Here is a 25311-nt window from a genome sequence, read left to right on the forward strand (position 1 = left end):
ACAAAACAAAACGAGTAGACAGGTGTCAGTAGCATCAGACTAGATAAATAGAATAATGGCTATATACACATCATTAATAAAATAAATCGAGTAATAACTATGTACCAATGTTCACAAGCGCTATGGGGAGGGGTAGAGGGCAGGGCAGAGGGAGGGCGTGGGGATGATACGGAGGGAAGGAGGAGCAGAGGAAAAGGGAGGACTCAGTCCAGGAAGGCCTCCTGGAGGAGGTGAGCTCTCAGTAGGGCTTTGAAAGGAGGAAGAGAGCTAGTTTGGCGGATATGTGGAGGGAGGGCATTCCAGGCCAGGGGAAGGACATGGGCCAGGGGTCAGTGGCGGGACAAGTGAGAATGAGGCACACTGAAGAGGTTTGCGGCAGAGGAGCGGAGGGTGTGGGCTGGGCTGTGGAAGGAGAGAAGGGAGGTGAGGGAGGAGGGGGCAAGATGATGGAGAACTTTGAAGCCACTAGAGAGGAGTTTTTGCTTAATGCGAAGGTTGATAGGCAATCACTGGAGATTTTTGAGGAGGGGAGTGATATGCCCAGAGCGTTTCTATAGAAAGATAATCCGGGCAGCAGAGTGAAATATAGGCTGAAGCGGGGCGAGAGAGGAGGATGGGCGATCAGAAAGGAGGCTGGTGCAGTAATCCAGTCGAGATAGGATGAGAGATTGAGCAAACAAGGTAGCAGTTTGAATGGAGAGGAAAGGGCGGATCTTGGCGATGTTGTGAAGGTGAGACCGGCAGGTTGTGGTGACGGATTGTATGTGTGGGGTGGATGAGAAAGCAGAGTCAAGGATGACACCAAGGTTACGGGCTTGTCAGATGGGAAGGATGGTAGTGCCGTCCACAATATTCCGATATTCCTTTGTCTTGATTTAATAATACATCAACAAATAAATAATAAGTAATCAAGCAATAAATTTAATAATAAAAGACTGAGAATGAGAATATTCCCATTTGATATTGATGCATTATGTATCAGGTATCTTCAGAAATTGTGGTTCTGTGAAGTATTCGTATATATACTACAATAGTATGACAAGAATTCAACTCTTTGCTAATTTCTTAATTACGATCCTTAATCTGGGAGCATAAATTTGAAATCTAATGAATGATTTGCTTCAGATGCAACCCTGTTGGTGTTTTGAAAGGAGGAAGAGTAAGTGTGATTGATAAAATGCAAGAGGCAGAAACTGACATTTAAACCATATTTAATCCTTTTCTCTTCCCTTCCCTCAAAAGATGTTCTCTCGAGATATCTCTATCATTTCTGAACTGAGGCAAGATTTTATTTGGTTTCTCTCATGTGCCTCTTGCCCATTTTCTGCTCAATTTTGCTACCAGTATTTATTTTAAAAACCTGCACAACCAGATGACAGATACTCTAAGCATCTCATCTTTGGCAAATGCCTTCCCCTGTTTTGCTCTTGACCTCAGGTTTGTTTTTCGGCCTGACTTTACATTGAGAAATCTTGGTGGGATTAGGGGAATGTCAAAGTCAAGACCTGAATTAATTTGGAAGGTTCCTGGTGGGATGATTTCTAATGGATCGCCAACAATCAATTTGGCTCACTGCCTAGCATGTGCAGAGCAGGATACTAGGCACTTGGGAGAGTACAGTAGAATTTGTAGATATGAACCCATTTCCCTCAAAGGAGTCTACAGCTCTCAGAATCAGAAAAATATCAGGGACTCTAGGATTGTCTGGGGAGAGTCTGAGAGTCCTTAAACTGTCAGGAAACTTGTCTAGCAACAGGAAAAAAGAGAAAGGGAAGGAAGACAACCAGCTCAATGTGCTGTGAATATCATGGGGAAAAGTGTTGAATTGATTTTTCACTCATTAAAGTCCTCTTTGCCCGTTTGTATTTGTTTGCTTCATATATTTGCTACTTCCTTCTCCGCCTGCTCGTCGTTTCTTAGTGCTAATCACTTTGACGGCTCCCAACTGTGACGCAACACGCAGTCGGTGGATTTTAAATTCATAAAGTGTGAAATTGGGAGGCATGAATACTGCTGGATCTGAATACTTTGGGTCTGCAATATTTGGACTGGTAAAATGCTTCTGTTTGGAGAAAAAGGGGACACTTTTTCCTCATCTGTAAAATGGAGATTAAGATTGTGAGTGCCAACTGTGGACTGTGTCCAACGTGACTATCTTGTATCTGCCCCAACATTTAGGAGTTCCTGGCTCATAGTAAGTGCACAGGAGTCAGAGGATGTGGGTTTTAATCACTCCTTTGCCACTCGTCTGCTGTGTGACCCTGGGCAAGTTACTTAACTTCTCTGTGCCTCGGTTACCTCATCTACAAAATGGGGATTAAAAGTACGAGTCCCACGTGGGACAACCTGATTACCCTGGTTCTACCCCAGTACTTTGAACAGTGCGTGGCACATAATAAGTGCTTAACAAATACCATGATAATAAATACCACAGTAATAATAAATACCATAAAAAAGGAATTGCTCAATAAATGTGTTGGGTTCTATGTCCTGCTATGCCACTGTCCTGCTCTGTGATCATGGACTGTCACTTTTTTAAGGATGCAAAGTGAGCCCATTGTTGGGGAGGACCATCTCTATACGTTTCCGCCTTGTACTTCCCAAGCACTTAGTACAGTGCTCTGCACACAGTAAATGCTCAATACATATGATTGAATGAATGAATGAATGAATTCTGAGTTCTGGATATCTGTTGATCGTGCTCATCAAACTACCCTACCTCTTTCGCCTCCCCACAGCACCTGTATGTATGTTTTCTACAGATTTATTACTCTATTTTACTTGTACATATTTACTATTCTGTTTATTTTGTCAATGATGTGCATCTAGCTTTACTTCTATTTATTCTGATGACTTGACACCTGACCACATGTTTTGTTGTCTGTCTCCCCCTTCTAGTCTGTGAGCCCGTTGTTGGGTAGGGACCGTCTCTATATGATGCCAACTTGTACTTGCCAAGCACTTAGTACAGTGCTCTGCACACAGTAAGCACTCAATAAATACGATTGAATGAATAAATGAATGAATGAATGAAACTAAGTTTAAAAAACTCTTATAGACTTACAGGATGTCTGCACAGCATTGAATATCACAAAAAAATGTATGTGGAGACATCCTCCTGTTAAGAGATTCATTATGGCTATATTTAGTATTGATATATTCACTCCTCTGCAACCACTAATTAGCTCATTCAAACTGTAATCCTCTGAGGTAGGAAAATGTTATTATTCCCACTTCACAGACTAGGAAAACAAGATCCAGAAGCTAAATGACTCAACTGAAGTCAAGCTGGCAGGCACTAACAGAGCTGTGATTTGAATCAAAAACTCACAACTATCAGTTCTGAACTCTCAGGCAAAGTAGCCTCTCCTGGATATCCTATTTTTTTCTACAGAAATGGGTGGTAAACTATTTGCAGATTGTTCTACCTGATTTCTTTTTGAAATATTTCATCTAATTCCATTTAAATACATCATGATTACCCATTGCTCCCTTTATTCATCCCCCCTCCTAGCCCCACAGCGCTTATCTGTCATGTATTTATTTATATTAATGTCTGTCTCCCCCCCTAGACTGTAAGCTCATTGTGGGCAGGGAAGTGTCTGTTTGCTATGTTGTACTCTCCCAAGTGCTTAGTACGGTGCTCTGAACACAGTAAGCGCTCAATGAATGCAACTGAATGAACGAATGAATGAATCAGCACCCCTACTCTCATCATAGACTTGTCATCGCTATAAGAAAAAAGGGGCAGCAATTGTTGTCTTAGTTTTTCTCATTTGCGACTGCTGTCCAATTCGTCTGGTAAGAGTGGTAGAAAAGACTTTAATTAGTCATGTCATGAGGGAGAGGGGCCAGAGAACATGAAATCAGGACTTTTCCATGAAACTTGGAAGAAAGAAGCCCAAGCAATAGCGCATGCATGTTTCTCCACTGTTCTGGGTACTTTCCTGGGCTCAGCAGAGGCAGGGGAAGCAAGAAAGTGTATGTTCCTCCCCTTTCCTGGTACTTATTTTCCCAGGCTCCTGAGCAGCAGCCAGAGCAGGAGCACCTGGGAAATAATAATAATAATAATGGCATTTATTAAGCACTTACTATGTGCCAAGCACTGTTCTAACTGCTGGAGTAAATAGAAGGTAATCAGGTTGTCCCATGTGGGGCTCACAGTCTTAATCCCCATTTACCAGATGAGGGAACTGAGGCAAAGAGAAGTTAAGTGATGTGCAGCAGACAAGTGGCAGAGCCGGAATTAGACCTATGACCTCTGACTCTGAAGCCCGGGCTCTTTCCACTAAGCCACGCTGCTTTTCTGCTGTCCTGGGACGTTTTCCCAGAGTGATCCCTGTAGCCCTTGCAGTGAGACTCCAGTTTGGACTACGGCAGCCACTGCTGACACTGCCACCCCCACCGTCGCCAAGCAATAAAACTCTCATTTTTTAAAAAAATCACCATTTGAGGAATAATTCTTGCTTCAGAGTGAGTAGGATGTTTTCCTTATCTAATTTAGGCCCAGACTTTTGGAACCGTCATCATTCTCCAACACTTAAATCGAACAAGCCGTTGCCAGAGATGGGTTTCAGTGAGGTTATTTGCTATCTCGTGGGGTTTGATTTGAGGAGGGTTCTAGGGTTTGGGGAAATTGAGGTCTCCAAATGGCACTAACTTCAAGCACCCCGCTCTCTCCCGCCCCCGCATTTATATTGACTTTGCCCTGCTTAATATCCCTGCCAGGGATTGTCAGACTCAGGTGGATCTTGATAAACCCTGGGCATCTTTGCCATTTGCACCTTGGGTCTTCACTCTGGACAGGTACTCATGAATTGGGTCCTGATGAGCCTTTGCCTGCAGCATGGGTCCTGAGGGGCAGGGAGAGACCCCCCCAGTCTCTCTGCATTGTCTCTCAGAGATCATTGATGACTTAATCCTTTCTTCCAATAGGCTCCCTTAGCTCTAGGCTGGCCTCCCTTCAGCTTCACTCTGTTTTAAAAAGGCTTTTCTGGGTCCATTGTGCTGCCTTTCAAGATGAAACTCAGCTATATTCATCATCTCTTTATAGTTTACTTCCTCAAAACATTCAGACATGCCTACACACACACACACACACACACACACACACAGAGGCTTTCACACACCCACACTCTCTCAGTCTTCAGCACTAAATAGCTCCAGAAAATCATCTTCTCCACCAAAAAAAGAAATTTTGGCAGATGTATACCTCCTTGCAGTGTCTATCATGCCCAACAAGGCTTATAGTATGATTTTTGTTGAAATGCCCCAGTATTAGAATACTATCGTGTTTTGACCACCATTTCCTGTTTCCTGACTGTGGGATTTGGGGGCAAAGTGAAAAGTATCCCATGATAAAACCCCACTCAGTGTTCTGGAATACCCATATTGGAAGTTCCAGAGTTCTGACACCTAAATTTGAGTGAGCATTGAGCAGTGGAAATCCCAACAGAGAAACTGAGCATGAGTAGCCAAGGTTGGCAAAATATAGATGGACCAGTTAGCACGAATTGTCCTAATTCTGGGAAATGTGGGTTTTTTTTTTTTCTGAAATGCCTAGAGTCTCTCCCTCTTAACTGTAAGGCTCTTGTGGGCAGGGAACATGTCTATCAAGGCTTTCATATTGTACTCTCCCAAGCATTTAGTACAGTGCTCTGTACAAGTAAGCACTCAATAAATACCACAGATTGAGTAATCCCTTCACTGGTTGCACAGAATTCAACTCAGACTGCCAACATTTGAGAAACCCTGCTTTGTAGGAAGAACTTTTCTGCCTGATTGCAGGGCCTTAGATTGAAGACAGTGATAAAGTCTTGACTAAATTTGCCAAGGTAGCCTCTGATTTCTCACACTATATCTCAGAAAGAAGCAGCATGGTGAGGTGGATAGATCATGGGACTGGGAATGAGAAGGTCATGGGTTCTAATCCAGGCTCTTCCATTTGTCTGCTGTGTGACCTTAGGACAGTGACTTCACTTCTCTGTGCCTCAGTTACCTCATCTCTAAAATGCAAATTGAGACTGTGAGCCTTACGAGGAACAGGGACTGTGTCCAACCCGATTTGCCTGTATCCACCACAGGGCTTAGAACAGTGCCTGGCACATAGTAAGTGCTTAACAAAATACCATAATTATTATTAATTAATTAGGCATTCAGTCTTGCAAATAAGACATTTCACAATAAATTATGGCAAGTTGCCAAATAAAGTGAATGCTTTGACACTTTACAATAAGTTACTGCAAAATGACTGTGTGCCAGGGTAACTCAGAGATAAATTAATCTGAGAATATAGTAGTTGATATAGAATTTTCCTTGACTGACTTGCCTTTCAACTAGGAAGAGCTTAACAGAGCATATCTAATCTATATAAATCATTGAAATTTAAACACAAAAATGAAAATAATCTTGTATGTACAGTAAGAGTTTCCTGGACAGGTAACGAAAAAATATGAGGAATGTATGTGGGCACATATAGATGGATGGAGGTAAGGATTAAGAACTATCTTCCTCTCAATCACTATATATATCATTGTCCTTTGTGATCAAATATGACACTACTGATGGGGCTGTGATCTGACAAGGTCCCTGAATGATCCTCTGGTCTTTCCAGTCTGTAAAACATGAAATAGTTGTGGGTTTTTTAAAGTATTTTTTTGGCAGTCTCTGACACTGCATGTATGTCTACCTTTGACTCAAAATCTGCTAAACATCTTCAATCACAAAGTTACCCTATTTCTGATTCTTACTTGCATCTGTTTCCCAGTGGTCCCACAGCTAGGCTGTATTGCTTCAAGGAGTGCTTTGTGTGTCCTTCAAATATTTTTTCATCGTAGGAGTCAGGGTTGAGAAAAGCAGGGTGGCCTATTGGAAAGGAAACAGGACTAGGATCTTGGAAAAGTTACTGAACTTTTCTGTGGCCGACATTCCTCACCTGAAAAAATGGGTTTCAATTCTTGTTCTTCCTCCCCCTTAGCCTCTGAGCCTCATGTGGAATAGGAACTGCATCTCATGGTATTGTATCTACCCCAGCACCTAGCAGAGTGTAAGCACATATCAAATTATTGTTATTATTATTATTATTATTGTTATTATTATTATTATTCCAATCTTCTGTTTTATGGTATTTCTTAAGAACTTACTCTGTGCTAGACACAGTACTAATCTCTAGGGTAGACACAAGTCAGTCATCTTGAATACAGTCCCTGTCCCACATGGAGCTCACAGTCATAATCCACATTTTTCAGATGAGGTAACTGAAGCACAGAGAAGTGAAGTGACTTGCCCAAGGTCACATAACAGACAGGTGACAGATCTGGGATTACAATCCAGGTCTTTCTGACTCCCAGGCTGATGCTCTATCCAATAGACCACGCTGCCTGTCATGAGGGTGGTCTCGCTCCTTCTTTGAAGTCTTGCATTTCCTCTGGCCTACAAGTCATCTCTACTAGGATGTCCTGCTGACACATCAAATTTAACAAGTCCAAACAGAACTCCTCATCTTCCCACCCAAACCCTGTCCTTCCCCTGACTATCCATCACTGTCCTCCCTGCCTCACAATCCTGTAACCTTGACATTATCCTCAACTCATCTCTTTTATTCAATCAACATATTCAGTCTGTCACCAAATCCTGTCGATTTTCCCTTCACATCACTGCCAAAATCTGTCCTTTCTTCTCCGTCCAGTATACTACTGTGCTGATCCAGCACTTATCATATGCCACCTTGCCTCCTGACTCTTCTTACTCCTGTCCTTACTTCACTCTGCTGTCCAGATTATTTCATAAAGACCGCTCAGTACACATTTCCTCACTCCTCAAAACCCTACAATGGTTGCTTGCTATCCATGCCTACATCCAACAGAGGCTTTTTACTTTCAAGTTGAAACAACTCAATCAAGTCTCCCCTTCCTTCTTTATTTTACTGATGTCATACTATAACTAAGCCCACACATTTCACTCCTCCAATGCCATGCTATTCACTGTACCTTTTTTTGATCTCATTTTCATTCATTCATTTATTCAATCATATTTATTGAGCACTTACTGTGTGCAGAGCCCTGCACTAAGCACTAGGGAAGTACAAGTTGGCAACATATAGAGACGGTCCCTACCCAAAAGCAGGCTCACAGTCTAGAAGGGGGAGACAGACGACAAAACAAAACATATTAACAAAATTAAATAAATATAATAAATATGTACAAGTAAAATAGAGTAATAAATATGTACAAACATATACAGATATACAGGTGCTGTGGGGAAGGGAAGGAGGTAAGGCGGGGGATTTATGGCATTTATCTCACTACCAACGCCTTGCCCAATGCCACTGATTTATCAATAATACCCCACTGCTTTTTGTTTTTGTTCTATGTGTTTGAGTTGTCTTAGGTTATAGTAGTGCTTTATCATTTCATCTCACCTTATTTATCTACAGTTAAGTCTTCTCTCCTCTTCTTCTATATTTTAAGTGTGAGTCCCTTGGTGGGGCCAATGGTCGAGTCTAAATTTCCCATTATTAAGTACAGTTTACTGTGCAGATAGTAATCCTATAGTAAATGCCATTGCTGCTACTACTACTAAGAATAAATGCACCTAGAGACTCTGAGAGGTGCATAAGTGGTACTGCGCTGTAAAGTATTAACTGCAAGAAAATTAAAGATCTTTAATGATACACTTTAGATGGTATCAACATTATTGGTATGCTCTTTTCCACACACTCAGTGCAGTGCTCTGCTCACAGTAGGAACCACTAAGAAACTAAGGAACCATGGCATGAGTGGTCTGAAAGATAAGCCCCCACCCTGTCCAGGGAATAACTCGGGCATTTCATGTTCCACACTACAGTGCTTGGCACATAATAAGCACTTAACAAGTACCATTATCACATTAAACAAATAACATCATCACATTAATCAATCAGTGTTACTTATTGAGCACTTTCTGTGTGCAGAGCATTGTATTAAGTGCTTGGGAGAGTACAGGACAATCAATCAATCAATCAATCGTATTTATTGAGCGCTTACTATGTGCAGAGCACTGTACTAAGCGCTTGGGAAGTACAAATTGGCATCACATAGAGACAGTCCCTACCCAACAGTGGGCTCACAGTCTAAAAGGGGGAGACAGAGAACAGAACCAAACATACCAACAAAATAAAATAAAATAATAAAATAACAACACAGTTATTAGGCATGTTACCTGCCCACCAGGAACTCACAGTCTAGAGCAGAAGATTGATATTAAAATAAATTTTCGATAAGTACACAAGTGTTGTGGGGTTGAGGATGGGGTGAATATCAGGTGTTTAAAGGGTGCAGATTCAAGTGCGTAGGTGATGCAGGAGGGAGAGGGGGTAGGGAAAATGAGGGCTTAGCCAGAGAAAGGCTACTTGGAAGAGGTGTGATTTTAATAATGGTTTGAAGGTGGGGATGGCGGTGGTCAGTCATATATGAGGTGGAAGGGAGTTCAGAGGAAGGATGTGGGCAAGGGTTTGGCGGGGAGTGGAATTCAAAGTTCCCCATGGATCAGTCACACCTTCAGACACAGACTACTTTAGCCACCACCACAGCCTTCCCAACTTTCATTCATTCATTCATTCATTCGTATTTATTGAGTGCTTACTGTGTGCAGAGCCCTGTACTAAGCGCTTGGGAAGTACAAGTCGGCCACAGATAGAGACGGTCCCTACCCAACAATGGGCTCACAGTCTAGAAGGGGGAGACAGACAACAGAACAAAACATGTAGATGCATGTCAGTATCATCAGAACAAATAGAATTAAAGCTAAATGCACATCATTAACACAATAAATAGAATAGTAAATAGGTACAAGTAAAATAAATAGAGTAATAAATCCGTACAAATATATACAAGTGCTGTGGGGAGGGGAAGGAGGTAGGGCGGGAGGGATGGGGAGGTGGAGAGGAAAAAGGGGGGCTCAGTCTGGGGACTAAACTAAACAAGTCACTTCACTTCTCTGGGCCTTAAGTTTTCTCATCTTTGAAATGGGGATTGAGACTGTGAGCCCTGCGTGGGCCAGGAACTGTGTCCAACTTGGTTTGCTTGTGTCCACCCCAATGCTTATTACAGTGCCCGGCACATCGTAAGCATTTAACAGATACCATCACTGTTATTGTTCTCAGAGGCGACGTGCTGTGGCTGTTTCTGTCCTTTCTGCCAGGCGGTGCAAAATAGATCTTTTTTCTGTACTTTTAAGTGTAGTCACAAATCAACTGCAGTGCTTCACGCCAAGGACGTTCACTAGAATTCTACCCTGTGAAAGCAATGGATACTGAACATACTCAGAATTCAGAAAACAGTAAATTAGGTAGGATGTTTAAGGAAACACAATTTAATCCTTCAGTGTATCCCTTATGATGAAACTTGTAATTTCTTGTCCCCAATATGTTCCACTGCTCTCCGTTCACTCGTTCATAAAGGGAACATTTCGACAAGTTGTAATTTTAAAACGCTTTAAGCATTTGTGTGCCCTAGAGAGTATTTGCATATTATTTGCTGAAATGGTAGAACTATTAAAGACATGTACTCTGCAATTTACACCACTCCACACTCATTTTATTGCATTTTGTGATATTTTAAATCATCACCATGAAGGTATTTTAAGTGTTTTGCCTAGATTCAACTAAGAACCAACAGGAGCAAAGTGTTGAAGTGGCATAAATTCGAAATAAGACCACATTTATAGATGAGAGGTAAAGCCAAAAGTCATGGTAAAAAAATATTCTGACATTGGAGTGACTTTTCTGGGAATACAAGGGCTAAAGTAGACTTTTTTGAGTATTTATTAAGCGCTTACTGTGTGCCAAGCACTGTTCTAAGCACTGGGATAGATGCAAGTTTACCAGGTTGTCCCACGTGGGGCTCACAGTCTTCATCCCCATTTTCTGGATGAGGTAACTGAGGCCCAGAGAAGCTAAGTGACTTGCCCAAGGTCACACAGGAGGCAATTGGTGGAGTTGGGGTTAGAACCCAAGATCACCGACTCCGAAGCCCGGGCTCTTGCCACTAAGTCATGCTGTTTCTCTCTTCATTTTCTAAACCTCCCTTCCAATATTGTTTTTTTTTTGTCTTTCAGAAATGGAATTCTGTGAAACTCCACACATCCTGTGCACTGGCTACCAGACAGACATATGCGATGTCACTCAGCACGGTTACCAGATAGAGATGGGTTCAGATGTGGATACTGAAACTGAGGGTGGCGGCTCACCCGACCACGCTCTGAGGATGTGGATGAGGGGAATGAAATCAGAACACAGTTCCTGCTTGTCCAGCCGGGCCAACTCAGCATTGTCCTTGACCGACACTGACCACGAAAGGAAGTCTGATGGAGAAAACGGTAATGAAACAATCCATTTGACATATTTAAAATAGATGGTGTTCTCTGTTGGGCTTTCTGGGTTATGTTATTGTTGATTTCATGTCCAGGAGAGGAACTAGCTCAGAAATCTTTGCCAGAAAATCATAGCAGGAAAATGCTGTGATGGGGAACTGGCAGGGGAAAGGGAGGTTGATGGAAGCAAACCTCCTTTACTTCCTCTTCCTCTTCTGGCACCATGATTACTCTAAACACTGGGGTGATTAAGAAGTTCCTCAAAGCCAAAAGCCAGCAAGAGCAGCCCTTGTGGATGCTGGCCCACTGGGGTATTTCTGGAAACCCAGTGGTCCAGCCATGTTAACATCTGTGTACATGTTTTTTCCCCCTCAACAGAAACTAAGTTTAGTTTGTGATGGACCATTTGAAATTAATATAAAGGGCAGAGTTTCCATTTGCTTTGAAAGGTAGGAGGCAGGAAATGTGGTCAACTGGATGAGGTGGTTTCATGTGGTTATTCACAGTTTTGTTTGTGGTGGAACTCAAATCAAGTTTATTGCAGAAAAGACCTATTAAATCTATTTAGGGTCCAATTATCAATAGTGGCAGTGACGTATGTCTCTTATGCACACTGTAAAATTTCTGGTTTTGTATTTATTCACCTATCTAGTATGTGGAATTAATCAAATTAACTGAAAATATTAGAACAGGAGGAGAAATGTCAGCTATATGCTAGACAATAGATCTAAGCAAACCAATCTCATTAAATCAAATTTAATCTTCTCTTCACCATTTTAATAGGTGGGTTTTTCTCCATTGTTTGGATTGCTTTTCATTGTTGATCATGTTTTAATGTTCCCTCCAAGACCTGAAACCTCGCAGTAGAAAACCTATTAACATTTAAAATCCCGTTTATTCATCAGTTGCTTGAAACATTTTTCAAGTCAGTTGAGGGTTTCCACCGTAGTCACTGGAGATAAAGGTGCAGTGAAAAATGCTCGAGTTGAGATGGAATCGCCCTGCCGCCCTGTGTTTTACATTCCTATGACACCTCTGACTCCTCTGAAACAATTTACTCGAGAGGCCTAGTCAATTCTGAAGGTCATATACTCTGGTCCTTCTTGATGCATTTAAAAATGAGAAAAAAAAAGACATTCCTTGGGCCTCGGCTTCCTGTGTGCCTCCTGAGGATAAATGACAAAGGGTCAGAATTGCAGACCCGCAGATTATTTGACAAGGGACTATTTAATCTAAGGGTTGGGAATTGCCAACCTGTTCTGGAACCAAGTGTTGCTGTACAAAGTCAGAGATGGCTTCTTGAAGGGGGTGGCAGTTAGCAGGAATGTTCAGGAATGAAACACTGGTAAAAGGGCAAGCGTTGATTGCCCATTTCAGTTTGTACAATTTCCAAGACTTTCTTATGTTTTTTCAGCACTGAATTAGGTCACCTCGACTGGGGTCTCCGTGTGTGTGTGTGTTTGTGTCAAGCCTGCAGCCAGTTGGTCTGCACGTAGTAAGCGCTTAACAAATGCCATTATTATTTTTTATTATTAATTGATGCGTTGAACACAGTTCAAAGTTCAGATCTCACGGTCAAACATGCTCGTTTTGCTGCCCACTGACTTTCATCAGCATGCCTATAATATAAGGGCTTCTTTTGTTGCTTTTTTGGTGGTGTTTGGTATTTGTTAAGCACTTGTTACATGCAAAGCGCTGTACTGAGTTCTGAAGTAGATACACGACAATCAGGTTGGACACAGGTCTTGTACCACAGGGGGCTCATAGTCTAAGTAGGAGAGAGTATGATTTAGTCTCCATTTTACAGACGAGGAAACTGAGTCCCAGAAAGGTTGTGACGCGCCCAGAGTCTCATGGCAGGGCTGAAAAGATGTAAAATGGTGGCTTTCTATTCTCTAAACTGTCCCTATTCTCCAAAGTTCCTGCCACCCTTTTTTCCTCTGCTTATAGAAAGAAACGTTGGCCCTAAGGGTAGATCCATGGATAGGGTCAAGAAGAATTCTGTTTTGGCTCTTGTTAAGGCTATTGACCCCAAAATCTAAACCATATGTTGAAATAGGTGCAGGTAAGAAATGTTTGCCTGTGAGTCACCTATTGAAGGAGGACACTGGGAAGAAAATGTGTGGGTGGAACAATACTGATTTTCAGTGGCACTCGCCAATCTTGACTTGGTAGGACCAGAAGATTTTCCACTTATACTGCTATACCTTTGACTGGAAGAAGTTTCATATTTAACATGATTTCCAAACTCTTTATGAGTTATATCTGCATTCACCTTTCCATGCCAAATAATCTTGGTGTTTACAGAATTCCAACCTCAGATGCTCCGTGCCCTAGGGAATTTGAATGAATAACTTTCCATTTTTGCACTTGAAATCCCAGTGGGTGCAGTTTAAAGAACACCGTAGAGTATCGGGTGATGAAAGGAATAATGATTTCTGGGCTTTAATGGGGAACACTCAGAACACTCAAGGTGCAGGCTTTGTTGACACATTTCTCTGAATCTGTGATTTTAAGTAGATGCTCTCTCATAAAAAGTCATATTGATGATGATGATTACCTCTCCTTGAGCTGATATTCAGCTCTATGTTGGATGAGTTTTCTTTTTAGCACCTGCAAGCCGAGTGAGCTCTTCCAAAACCTCAAACAACCTTGGGCAGAAGCCACAAACAGATTGGACTTTTGCTCTCTGGGCCATTGTAGTATTCCTGCCCTCCCTTATTCTCTTCTCTATGGAATGTGCATTTTAACCTGGAGCCTTGAGCTATCCCCATTGTGTTTCCATCCTGGCAGTGAACAAACTATTTGTAATTGTCTTAATGGGAACAGTCAGCCTGTCCTTGTTTATATATGGTTGCTCCGTGCCTCACTCATCCTCAGAAAACTTCATCCTTTTTTTGATCTTCTCTTCCCTGATGGCATCCCAGGACCATAGGAAATGAAGACGCTTAGCAGGGAAGTCCATGCCAGTGCCCACACCTTGACCAAAATCTGGCCAAATACCTGACCTCCTTAATAACAATGAATCTGCATTCATAGAATGGATGAATGCATGTACAAAATGAACCTGGGGGAATTAACTGTGGTTTTTGTTATGCACTTATTATATGCCAAGCACTGTACTAAGCTCTGTGGTAGATAATAATAATAATAATAATAATGGCATTTATTAAGTGCTTACTATGTGCAAAGCACTGTTCTAAGCACTGGGGAGGTTACAAGGTGATCAGGTTGTCCCACGGTGGGCTCACAGTTTTAATCCCCATTTGACAGATGAGGTCACTGAGGCACAGAGAAGTGAAGTGACTTGCCCAAAGTCACACAACTGACAATTGGCAGGGGCAGGATTTGAACCCATGACCTCTGACTCCAAAGCCCGTGCTCTTGCCACTGAACCATGCTGCTTCTCTGAAAGACTATGATGAAAGACTATCAGGTCCCATGGGGCTCACAGTATAGGAGGGAGAACAGGTATTGAATTCCCATTTTGCAAATGAGGGAATTGAGGCCCAGGGAAGTTACATGACTTTCCTGAGGTCACACAGCAAGCAAGTGGTAGAATCAGGATTAGAACCCAGGGCCTCTCTCTCCCAAGCCCATGCTCCTTCCACTAGGCCATGCTGCTGCTTCTCTGATTAAATCCCAGTCATTTTTATTTTGAATGTTAGACTAGCAACCAGTCTACATATCCATATTCTCTTTCTACTTAAATATGGAATCAGGATTGCAAGGGAGGAAAATGGGGAGAAATGGAGAGGGAGGGAGTGTGTGTGAAAAACACTACCTTTACCCTGCATATCTGGAAAATTTATTCATATGGAGCGGGCCACCAGGTGATATTCAGCAACTGAAAACTAAATTTAGCTCCAGATGAGTCCCCTAGAGCTACATAAGTATTTGGGAACCTGATCTCAAGAAGCCCCCTGATGTCCCTTAAAAGTGATTTTCCAGCAAGAGCGTTAAATCCAAACCCTCACTGTTCTAATTTGAAGGTTCATATGCTTGCAGTAGGAACATCTGTAGTTGCACAGCTCTTTCTGGGCCTTCTGTTCAGGCAGAAATAGAAATCCAGTTACACCAAACACCCAGGGATGGAATGAGTAGCAGCGTGGCTCAGTGGAATAGAGCACAGGCTTTGGAGCCAGAGGTCATGAGTTCAAATCCCGACTCTACCAATTATCAGCTGTGTGACTTCGGGCAAGTCACTTGACTTCTCTGTGCCTCAGTTCCCTCATCTGTAAAATGGGGATTAAGACTGTGAGCCCCCCGTGGGACAACCTGATCACCTTGTAACCTCCCCAGCACTTAGAACAGTGCTTTGCACATAGTAAGTGCTTAATAAATGTCATCATTATTATTATTAATGACCAAAGGCATGTGCATTCTAAATGATGTGAAATAAAGTTTTACAGGTGTGTATTGAGCTCTGTGTGTGTGTGTGTGTGTGTGTGTGTGTGTGTGTGTGTGTGTTTGTGTTCAATGTGATCATGCGCTTTGCATCCAGGCATTTATTTTTACACACAGAATGGCTTGATGAACAGTTGCCAAAATAAGGTACCTGCTTACCCAATTATCCCAGAGCCTGAAAAACAGCTCTGTGTAACAGATAACGAAATCCTATATGTTATGTCTGTCTCCCCAATTAAGTAATTTGCTCTCCACAATAACTGTTAGATTTAAAAAACACAAATTTGAGCTTGTTTCTAAAGTCCAAGTAAGCAAACTTGATAGACAACTTGAGAACAAGGTAGTTATTTCTCCCAGCTCGCGTATCATTATTTAAACGATTATATGTTCTTTGCAAAAAATTGGCCATTGGATTTTTTATAGCAACAGTTGCCAAATTAGTACTGTCATAGTCACACTAATAACATTTTGTTCTTTGTTTTGATTTTTTTTTTTAGCATACCACAGGCTAAAGTGCATCTAGATTACTGATTGTGGTTGACCAGTTTTTAGGACTTAAAGATTATATTTCAACTGCTCCATAGCAAAAAATAAAGCAGATGCATTCTAGAATGTGGCAACATAGACCTATAGCAAAGACGTTAAGTAGAGGTAAATATTTAAAAAAATGCTAATGCTAATACTGTAAAATGTAGCAAATAATTCCAGCACTCTCTGGATTAATTTCAGAGAAATATCTGAGAGAGATGTAAACATTTCATGGCCTGAATTGGATCTACTCATATATTATATAACCTGTTATAAAAATGAAGATAGCCTAAAAATCAATGGACAGTAAGCCAACTGGATAATAGAATTCATTGCCACCACTCCACACTCTAAATTTCTGATTGGGATCCTTGGCTGCCTGTAGAGTTTTCATGGAACAAACTGATAAATAGCCTTGAGCATCTGACTGTGCACTAGTTTATAATACCTTTTGTTTTTTGTTGTTTTTCCTGTTTTCCTGGTTTTGCAGACGTTTTGGATGTACCTAGTAGGTTGTCATTAAGTAGTTGGAGGAGAGTTTTTTTAAAGATCCTCACTGTCCTGGCAGGACTATTTAGCTCCCCCTCCCCTGCACACCCAGCCTCCATCCTTGAGATCACACCAATTTGGAAGCTTTCTGGACTCTTTCTTGATCCAATCCCAAAGCCAGGTTCTGTCCCAGTAGTTGACAGTCTGGAATATTACCTTATTTTTGAAAAAAAAAGAATGTGTGCATGTTCTTAATTAAATCTTATAAAATAAATATTGGATTCAAAATAGCTTTCAGCTCCAATTCTCCCAAAGACTATTGTGCTTCAGCACCCTTATCTACATCAAACGTAAATTCATAATGAGGCCACTAATTAAAGTGAATCGCCTGGTGTCATGACTTACGGGGCCTTGGAAATATACACTGCACTTCCTGAGTTTGTTTTTTGCATCAGCTTTGGGAAGTAACTGTTATCTCATAAACTCTGCAAAAAACAAAACTTTTTAATCAAAATCTGGAGTTCTCAGAATGTTTTGATAAGAAATGGATGAAAAACTAATCCATTGATATTTTTTAGGTAGACATGAAAATGGCTGTAATTTAATGAGAGCTAGCATCCACACTAATAATTTAGCTCGTAGCAAACTTTAATGATTTTCTAGTTGCTCATGCTGCATTAGAAAAGTGCCTGTTTCACTCAAACTAGCCCCGCTGAATGATTGTGAGTTTATTTAAACTCAAATAAACCACCCAATTTTAAGCAGGCAAATAGCAGGTTTATCCGTCTAGTACATGGCAACCTTTTTAGGATCTCAGCGGCACATTCGGGTGTCAATCGCTGTGGCCACCTCCGTCCACCTGGATTGGATCGCATCCTCAGTAGCATTAGAGTTGAACACAAAGGACAGCTAAACACATAAACACACACATGTACACACCCATCCACCACTTTATAATGCATTCAGATTTAGGTGTTATGAACATCTGACTTTCCTGTTCAGAGCTAAAACTGCCATCAGAGATATCCTAACCAAGAGTTTTTCGGTAGGTAATTTGATACTGTTGATCTATTCCATGCTGTACATAGCGATATCATTTGCCTCCTAATGCCATTTCCTAAGCCTTTCCTCAAGGAGCCCAAACTCTTTCTTGATCTCCACATGCCAGGTGATGTTAAAGTATAACACTTAGCTAGGCTGATGAAGTAGCTCAAGGTGAGAGAGGTCCATTTTTAAATTTTAGAATGGGAAAAAGGGGAAAGTTAAATGTGATTGGTGCCCATCACTATTTTGTCATAGTCCTGAGTCCATTTTCTCCCCTAATTAAGATTATGTGCAGTGTTTTCTATGCCTGGATCCTTCTTAAGTAGGAAATCATTTCAAATCTACCCTGTTGTCATTGAATTATTGCCAAAGGTACTTGAGAGAAGGTTTAATTTAAAAATGTAGGCCTCAGCAAGAGTTAATTTCTGTTACTGTGAGTGCAACTGCTTTTGAAGCCCTTTTTAGCAGGGGTAGGGTGTCAACCCCATGTGCATACAATTCTTTTCTGTGCAGCTGAATCTTGCTTTTCCTTTAGGAAGTTTTGCAAAGAAAAATGTCCTTTCGCCCAACGAGCGTGACGAAATTCAGAGTTAACGGTTACCGTTGCTTTGGGATATGCGTGACCGAACCAAGGCTCTCTACCCCACATTGCCAATAAATACACCAAGGCTGCCTTGTACGTGCTTCTCTAAGAGCCCTGAAAAGCTTTGGTCAGGCAACAAGACTTATGAAAAGAATATAAGCCTTATAGGTGTGCTTCCCGGATGTTATGAGAAAGTGTTCCTTCTGACATTTCAGTGAGGCCATGAATACTCTTTTAATGGGGTGTTCTTTTTGTTATGTTTACTTTTTTGGTTTTCATTTGCTTGAGTATAAAGTATATAGGACACATTGACTGCACGGTCGCAGTTCCTGTGGAACAGTCAGTGTGCCAAAGGAACTCTGTGAAACAACACAGTGACATGCAGATAGCTTTAGCGGAAACCACACCACATAACTGACATGATAACGGCTCCGATGGGCCCATTAGAAGTGGGCAAGACACTGTAGTTGACTGTGTAATGGCTCCTTCGGAGATGTTATAGTATTTCAGGAAGTATGTAAGGTATTTAAATTGCTTTATGTATATGAAAAATAACTTCTGATACCACAATTGACTACTGCTTGAAGGCAGTGACGTTTTAAGAATTGGGAAATTGAACTACTCGACAAATATGATCTCTTTTCCTATTTCTGTATTTCAGTGAGGGGTTGATTCTGCTTCTAATATTTTTTATGGGAGCAACATGTTCTATAGAATCAGCAGTGGCATAGTATCAAAGAAAATGGCAACAGTACAAAGAATATGATACCCTTTTAAAGTTTTAGCCATGAGGGAACACTTATACACATATATACATACACATACACGTGTGTGTCTGTGAGTACATGTAAATATATTAGACACACATACACACATGTAAACCTTTATCTGTCTTTGAAAATACAATCTCACTGAATGTTAGTACGGTTTAATTTGGTAGAAAACCCAATCATATGTTTCAGAGTAAAATTATTACAGTAAATGAAAATACAAGGAATATTATCAGGATTTAAAACTCTGGAAGCTAAAAAAAACCTTTTGGGACAAGGGAGCACTAATATACAGTAGTAAATTAATTTCCCAGTATACTAAAAATGGACTATAAAATAACAGCACTATTTTAACTTGGCTTAGGTTATGATGTCCACTCCTTAAATTATACCAAATATGTATATATAGTCTTCCATTTTGCAGGATGATGATACTGATAGTGAAATCCTACCCATGTGTGTATGAAAGAAAATACTGATGTGGGTTTGACGTCCATGTCCATGTGGTGTGCATGGAAGGACTCCTTGCTGCGCTATAGAGAAGCAGCATGGCTCAGTGGAAAGAGCATGGGCTTTGGAGTCAGAGGTCATGGGTTCAAATCCCAGCTCCACCACTTGTCAGCTGTGTGACTTTGGGCAAGTCACTTAACTTCTCTGTGCTTCGGTTACCTCACCTGTAAAATGGGGATTAAGACTGTGAGCCCCCCATGGGACGACCTGATCACCTTGTAACCTCCCCAGCGCTTAGAACAGTGCTTTGCACATAGTAAGCACTTAATAGATGCTATTATTATTGTTATTATTATTGCAGGATATGTCTCTTGTTTCAAGCCAGTCTCTTGGCATAAATATTTCTGTGAAAACTTTGCTTAAAGAGAGCAACCCGCCTGTGATTGCCAGCAGCCAGCTGATCTCTCTGGACAGTTGTCTCCTAATAGTCCATTGCATCAATAAGATCATGCTTCACTATGACCATAATTCATTCATGTTGCCCATCCTATTTGCATGAGTCCTTTTTCAATTCACCATGAAGCTACGGCTTGAGTATCCTACTCTCATCGCTATTAGGGAACCAAGGAAGTTTTAAATGAAACAGGAATTACTTCAGTGCTGGTGAGCAGGCTGTATTCCAGGAACTCATTGTTAGGAATCTCGTCCTGCCAAGCAATGCTAGTGTAACTGCTCTTGAAGGTCATTATAGTGTTCTTGTCATCTGTGTAAGATTATCTCTTTGGGGTTGGTTTCATATAATAATGATAGTATTTGGTAAGCACTTACTATATGCCAAGCACTGTTCTAAGCATTGGCGTAGATACAAGGTCATCAGGTTGTCCCACATGTGGCTCATAGTCTTAATCCCCATTTTCCAGATGAGGTAACTGAAGCACAGAGAAGTTAAGTGATTTGTACAAAGTCACAGAGCTGACAAGTGGCGGAGTCAGGATTAGAACCAGATTAGATTAGTAGATTCATATCTACTCATCTGCCATGCTGTTGAAATGTGCTAGGGATCATTTGGCTTGTTTAGTGATTAGGTAATTTTGGCAGTAGTCTCTTATCATAAATCTATGCATCTTTGACCTCAAACCTCCCATCAGGTATGTTCACAACTTCAAAATAATGATAATAACAATAATGGTATTTGAGTGCTTACTATGTGCCAAGCACTGTTCTAAGCTCTGGGGTAGATACAAGGTCATCAGGTTGTCCTACGTGGGGCTCACAGTCTTAATCCCTATTTTACAGACGAGGTCACTGAGGCACAGAGAAGTGGCTTGCCCAGGGTCACACAGCAGACAAGAGGCAGAGCTGAGATTAGAACCCAGGTCCTCTGACCCTGATTTACAAGCCTGGGCTCTTTCCACTAAGCCACGCTGCTTCCATCTGTCTTTGCCATTGCCATTAATCTGTCTTTGCCATTACAAAATTGTGCTGGCCTCCATTTTGTTAGTCACAAGGAGCTGCGTGGTACTACTGATGTATTTCTTTCTTTGCTGCAAGTAGATTTTTTTCATTTCTGGGTTATTTTCATTAAATGAATCTTGATGGTATGTCAGTCAATGGTATTTATTGAGCGCTTACTATGTGTAGGGCACTGTACAAAGCTCTTGGAAGAGTACAATTGAGCATAGTTGACTGACACGTTTCCTGCCTACAATGAGCTTACAGTGTAGAGGAGGAGACAGACATTAATATGAACAAATAATTTATAGTACATACCTTAAGGATATGTACATAACCTCATCTTCAGTATTTAAGCATTTGCATTTATCCAATTGTACCTTCAGTTGTTTATTTGGATTCCTGGATACACTTCCATGTCCATCTCCCCCTTAAGGGTGCAAGTTCTTCATGTGCAGGGAATGTGTTACTTGTTTGCCTTGTGATCCGCAGGGATTTAGTACAGTGCGTTGTACCCAATGGGTGCTCAGTAATTATTACTACTGCTGCTGCTGGTACTAGTAGTATAGCAATAGCATTAAGCACTTGTTGTGTGCTGAGATCCGGAGAAGAGTACATTGGTGGGCATTAGATACAGATCCTATCCCTCAAGGGGCTCAATTTACTACTACTATTACTAGCAGTTTGTCATGAGAAAAAAATCTTTCTCGTATCTCTGACGTATGTAAAGTAATGCAAAGTTTTCATTTTCTTTAATTCTTATTCTAATCATGGTGACTTGGGAAAGTGTCAAATCAAATAGGGAGACTATTGCATCAGTTTATAGTAATAATAATAATGCTGTTTGTTAAGCGCTTACTATTTGCCAAGTACTGGTCTAAACTCTGGGTAGATAACAGAGTAATCAGGTTGTCCCACTTGGGGCTCATACTTTTAATCACCATTTTACAGATGAGGTAACTGAGGTACAGAGAAGTGAAGTGACTTGCTCAAGGTCACACAGCAGACAAATGGCAGAACCAGGATTAGAACCCACATCCTCTGACTCCCAAGCCCATGCTCTTGTCACTAAGCCATGCTGCTTCTAAATAATAATAATGGTAGTTGTTAAGCGCTTACTATGTGCCAGGTACTGTTCTAAGCACTGGGGTGGGTACAAGCAAATTGGGTTGGACACAGTCCCTTTCCCACGTGGGGCTCACAGTCTCAATCCCCATTTTACAGATGGGGAATTGAGGCACAGAGAAGTGAAGTGACTTGCCCAAAGTCACACAGCTGGTAAGTGGTGGAGCCAGAATTAGAACCCACGACCACTGACCCCCAGGCCTGTGCTCTTTCCACTAAGCCACGCTGTTTCTCGTGGCTTAGTTTATGGTTGTATTAGCATGGGTATTTGCACTGATCATAGGTCAAGAAAATAGTATTACATGGATGTGTTTTTCAGGAGTAAGTAGAACATGAATCACGGTAGTGGTGGCATATAATCTTCCTATACATTCAAATGTAGGATTAGTTTTGATTTTCAGAGTGATTGATACTTTTCACCTCGTAGCCAAGGATAATCGTGGTCTCATATTGACCTTACGTACTATGTGCCTTTCTATTTGAAAGTTTAAAAAGAACACAAGTAGTAACATAAAATCTGATGAGAAATATAATAGATTACTTCATGTGCTTTTAGTCAAGTTACAACCTGACCTAATCTGCAACTTCTGTCTTTATTTTTTCTAATATGTCTTCTTTAAAAACTTTTGGATCGTGATCTTCAAGGTATAGTAAAAGCACATTTTGTCACTGGCTGGCTTCCTAAAATTGGAATTGACTGTTTATAGTCCCATAATATGGAGTGTACAAGTATTCTGCAGAGTGAAGCTGGGTGTTTAAGTTGAGCCCAATGGACAAGTAATTTAATATTCGCAAGTCGCCTGCCAAAATTAGCAGTTGTTAAAACAAAAAAGACAGCTGCAAATTAAAAACCTTTCATGTAAATAAATTCATTGCTGTTTTCCTTTCGCAATGAAATAACATACCCTTTTCACCTAACCATTTCATCAACGTACACATAATTGCGATATTAGGGACAAACGGCTATATTTTACTAAATGGTTGATTTGAAATTTGGTTTTCCTTATTTATTCAAGGTCTGTGTTCTTTACTTTTGGATTGGGTTATATGGCCAACGTTATCCGTAAATTTATACATGGGTGCTTTTCATTCATGTTGATGGGAGGGTAAATACAAAAGCACTTTGGCTGCGATGATCTTTCCTTTATTTTCATTGCACATCGGCAAGTTTACACGGGCTAAAACTCTACTTTAGGGGCTGGTTTCTGTAGTCCGAGGACTCTTCTTTATAGCAGTTCATTACTTGTCCTGAGATAAAGCATGAAACACAGAAAAAGCTTCCTGCACAGAAACTAACATTTCTTCACTACCGTTTGCTCCATGGACCAAGGATGGGGAAGTTTACGCCTATGCATAGGTGAAAGGTTTTAGAGTTAGTTTAATTGTCTCCTTTCTGGGAAATACCATATTATCTGCACACTTGTCCTGGCAGAAAGAGTAGGATGGGACCAAGTTGACCCACACTTTGGTTGTTCCCCGATTTCTGGGACAAGGCAAGATAACGAAATCTGGTTAATTAGAATTCGGCAGGCTGCCATCCAAGTGTTAAGCCACAGTAGGACCAGAGAAGAAAAAGATAAAGTTCAACTTACTAAGTTTCCACCAGCTCTTCCTATACATAACTGTGACCTCCCAGAACATATTATTACTTGGAGTGCAGCTGGATCACAGTGCAAGGCCTGAGGGTTTCTGCCTTCGGGGAGGGTGGCCAATGATGCCCCTGGGGATCTGGGGATACTGGATATCCAGGTTGATTTATTCCATCGCATTTATTGAGCACTTGCTGTGTGCAGCGCACTGTACTAAGTGCTCGGGAGAGTACAATACAACAATAAACAGACGTATTCCCTTGAGCTTACAGTCCAAAGGCAGGGAGACAGACAACAATACAAATAAATTACAGATATGTACAAAAGTGCTGTCAGGCTGGGAGCGGGTAAGAGCCAAGGGAGCAAGTCAGGGTGACGTGGAAGGGAGTGGGAGAGGAAGAAAGGACGGGGGCAGCTCCATGGTGCAGTAAAACGGACATGCAGCGTATGTGATATCTATTCTATTTATTTTATTTTGTTAGTATGTTTGGTTTTGTTCTCTGTCTCCCCCTTTTAGACTGTGAGCCCACTGTTGGGTAGGGACTGTCTCTATATGTTGCCAATTTGTACTTCCCAAGCGCTTAGTACAGTGCTCTGCACACAGTAAGTGCTCAATAAATACAATTGATGATGATGATGATGATGATGATCATTCAGAATATGTTGCGACCACTTCTGAGCTGTGAAACTCGGTGGAAGGAGCAGAGGCAGGAACTGCTTAAGACAGTACAAAAACATCAGTTAGAAGGGCACCTAAGGTGCTGTCCATACTGAAGGGGAAACTGACCAGTTAAAAAACAGATTGTCCTGTACAAAACTGGATGAACAACCTACTTATATAGGCCTGTTGTCCTTTGTGACTAGTGATCGTTTGATTCTGGTAATTGGCATTTTGGAGGGTGCCGTTATACTTAAAGCGTTTATCCCAGAGCTCAGTAATTTTCCATTCAATATTCCTGTTACGCATTTTTAGCAACCTATATCACAGTAAAGGCTTATTCAGATCTTCTTATTTTACTACTTGTTTTTTAAACAACTCCCTGGGATTAGAATCATGGGTCTGTTAAATCTGCAGACACTTGGAATTTGAGTTTCATTAAATAATGATTAGTCTCCAAAGTTGGTCTCCACGGAACACTGGTTTACAAGGATTATATTAAAGGGACTGGGCCCTTAGGACCTGGAAAAGATAATTTGGTTTGATTTTACTGGCAATTTGCACCTTGCACCCGTGAGTCTTGAAATGAAGAAATAACTTGTTTATCAACAAGTTGGGTTTCGGTTGTTGCAGATGGAATTAGTGGAAGTAGAAGTCCCTAGCAAGTCAATACTGCATTGGTAGTAAACTGGAAAATACTGACAAATTATCCTTTTAGGACTTAGCAAGGTTTAATCTAAACATCGTTTTCTCTTGGCAGCGTGAAAGAGAAAAGGGTAATTTATTACACCGTCTTGATATGGATAAGAAAGGTTTGCTGCTGGCTGCTTCACTATGCCTGTCAAGTTTCTTTCCTTACAATCTTTA

The 25311-nt window shown here is 41.1% G+C and overlaps 1 protein-coding gene across 2 annotated transcripts in view; it reads left to right on the forward strand.

Moving 5' to 3' along the window:
* The window catches only part of TENM1 (teneurin transmembrane protein 1), an 849492-nt gene that overhangs the window by 383160 nt on the left and 441021 nt on the right, over positions 1 to 25311 (forward strand). For both annotated transcript variants that reach the window (XM_038747613.1, XM_038747612.1), the window contains exon 3: positions 11095 to 11355. In XM_038747613.1, coding sequence (XP_038603541.1) covers positions 11095 to 11355 — 261 coding nt within the window. The remainder of the gene's footprint in view (positions 1 to 11094; positions 11356 to 25311) is intronic.

The sequence above is a fragment of the Tachyglossus aculeatus genome, chromosome 6 (assembly GCF_015852505.1).
Source record: "Tachyglossus aculeatus isolate mTacAcu1 chromosome 6, mTacAcu1.pri, whole genome shotgun sequence".
In the NCBI taxonomy this organism is placed as follows: Eukaryota; Metazoa; Chordata; class Mammalia; order Monotremata; family Tachyglossidae; genus Tachyglossus; species Tachyglossus aculeatus.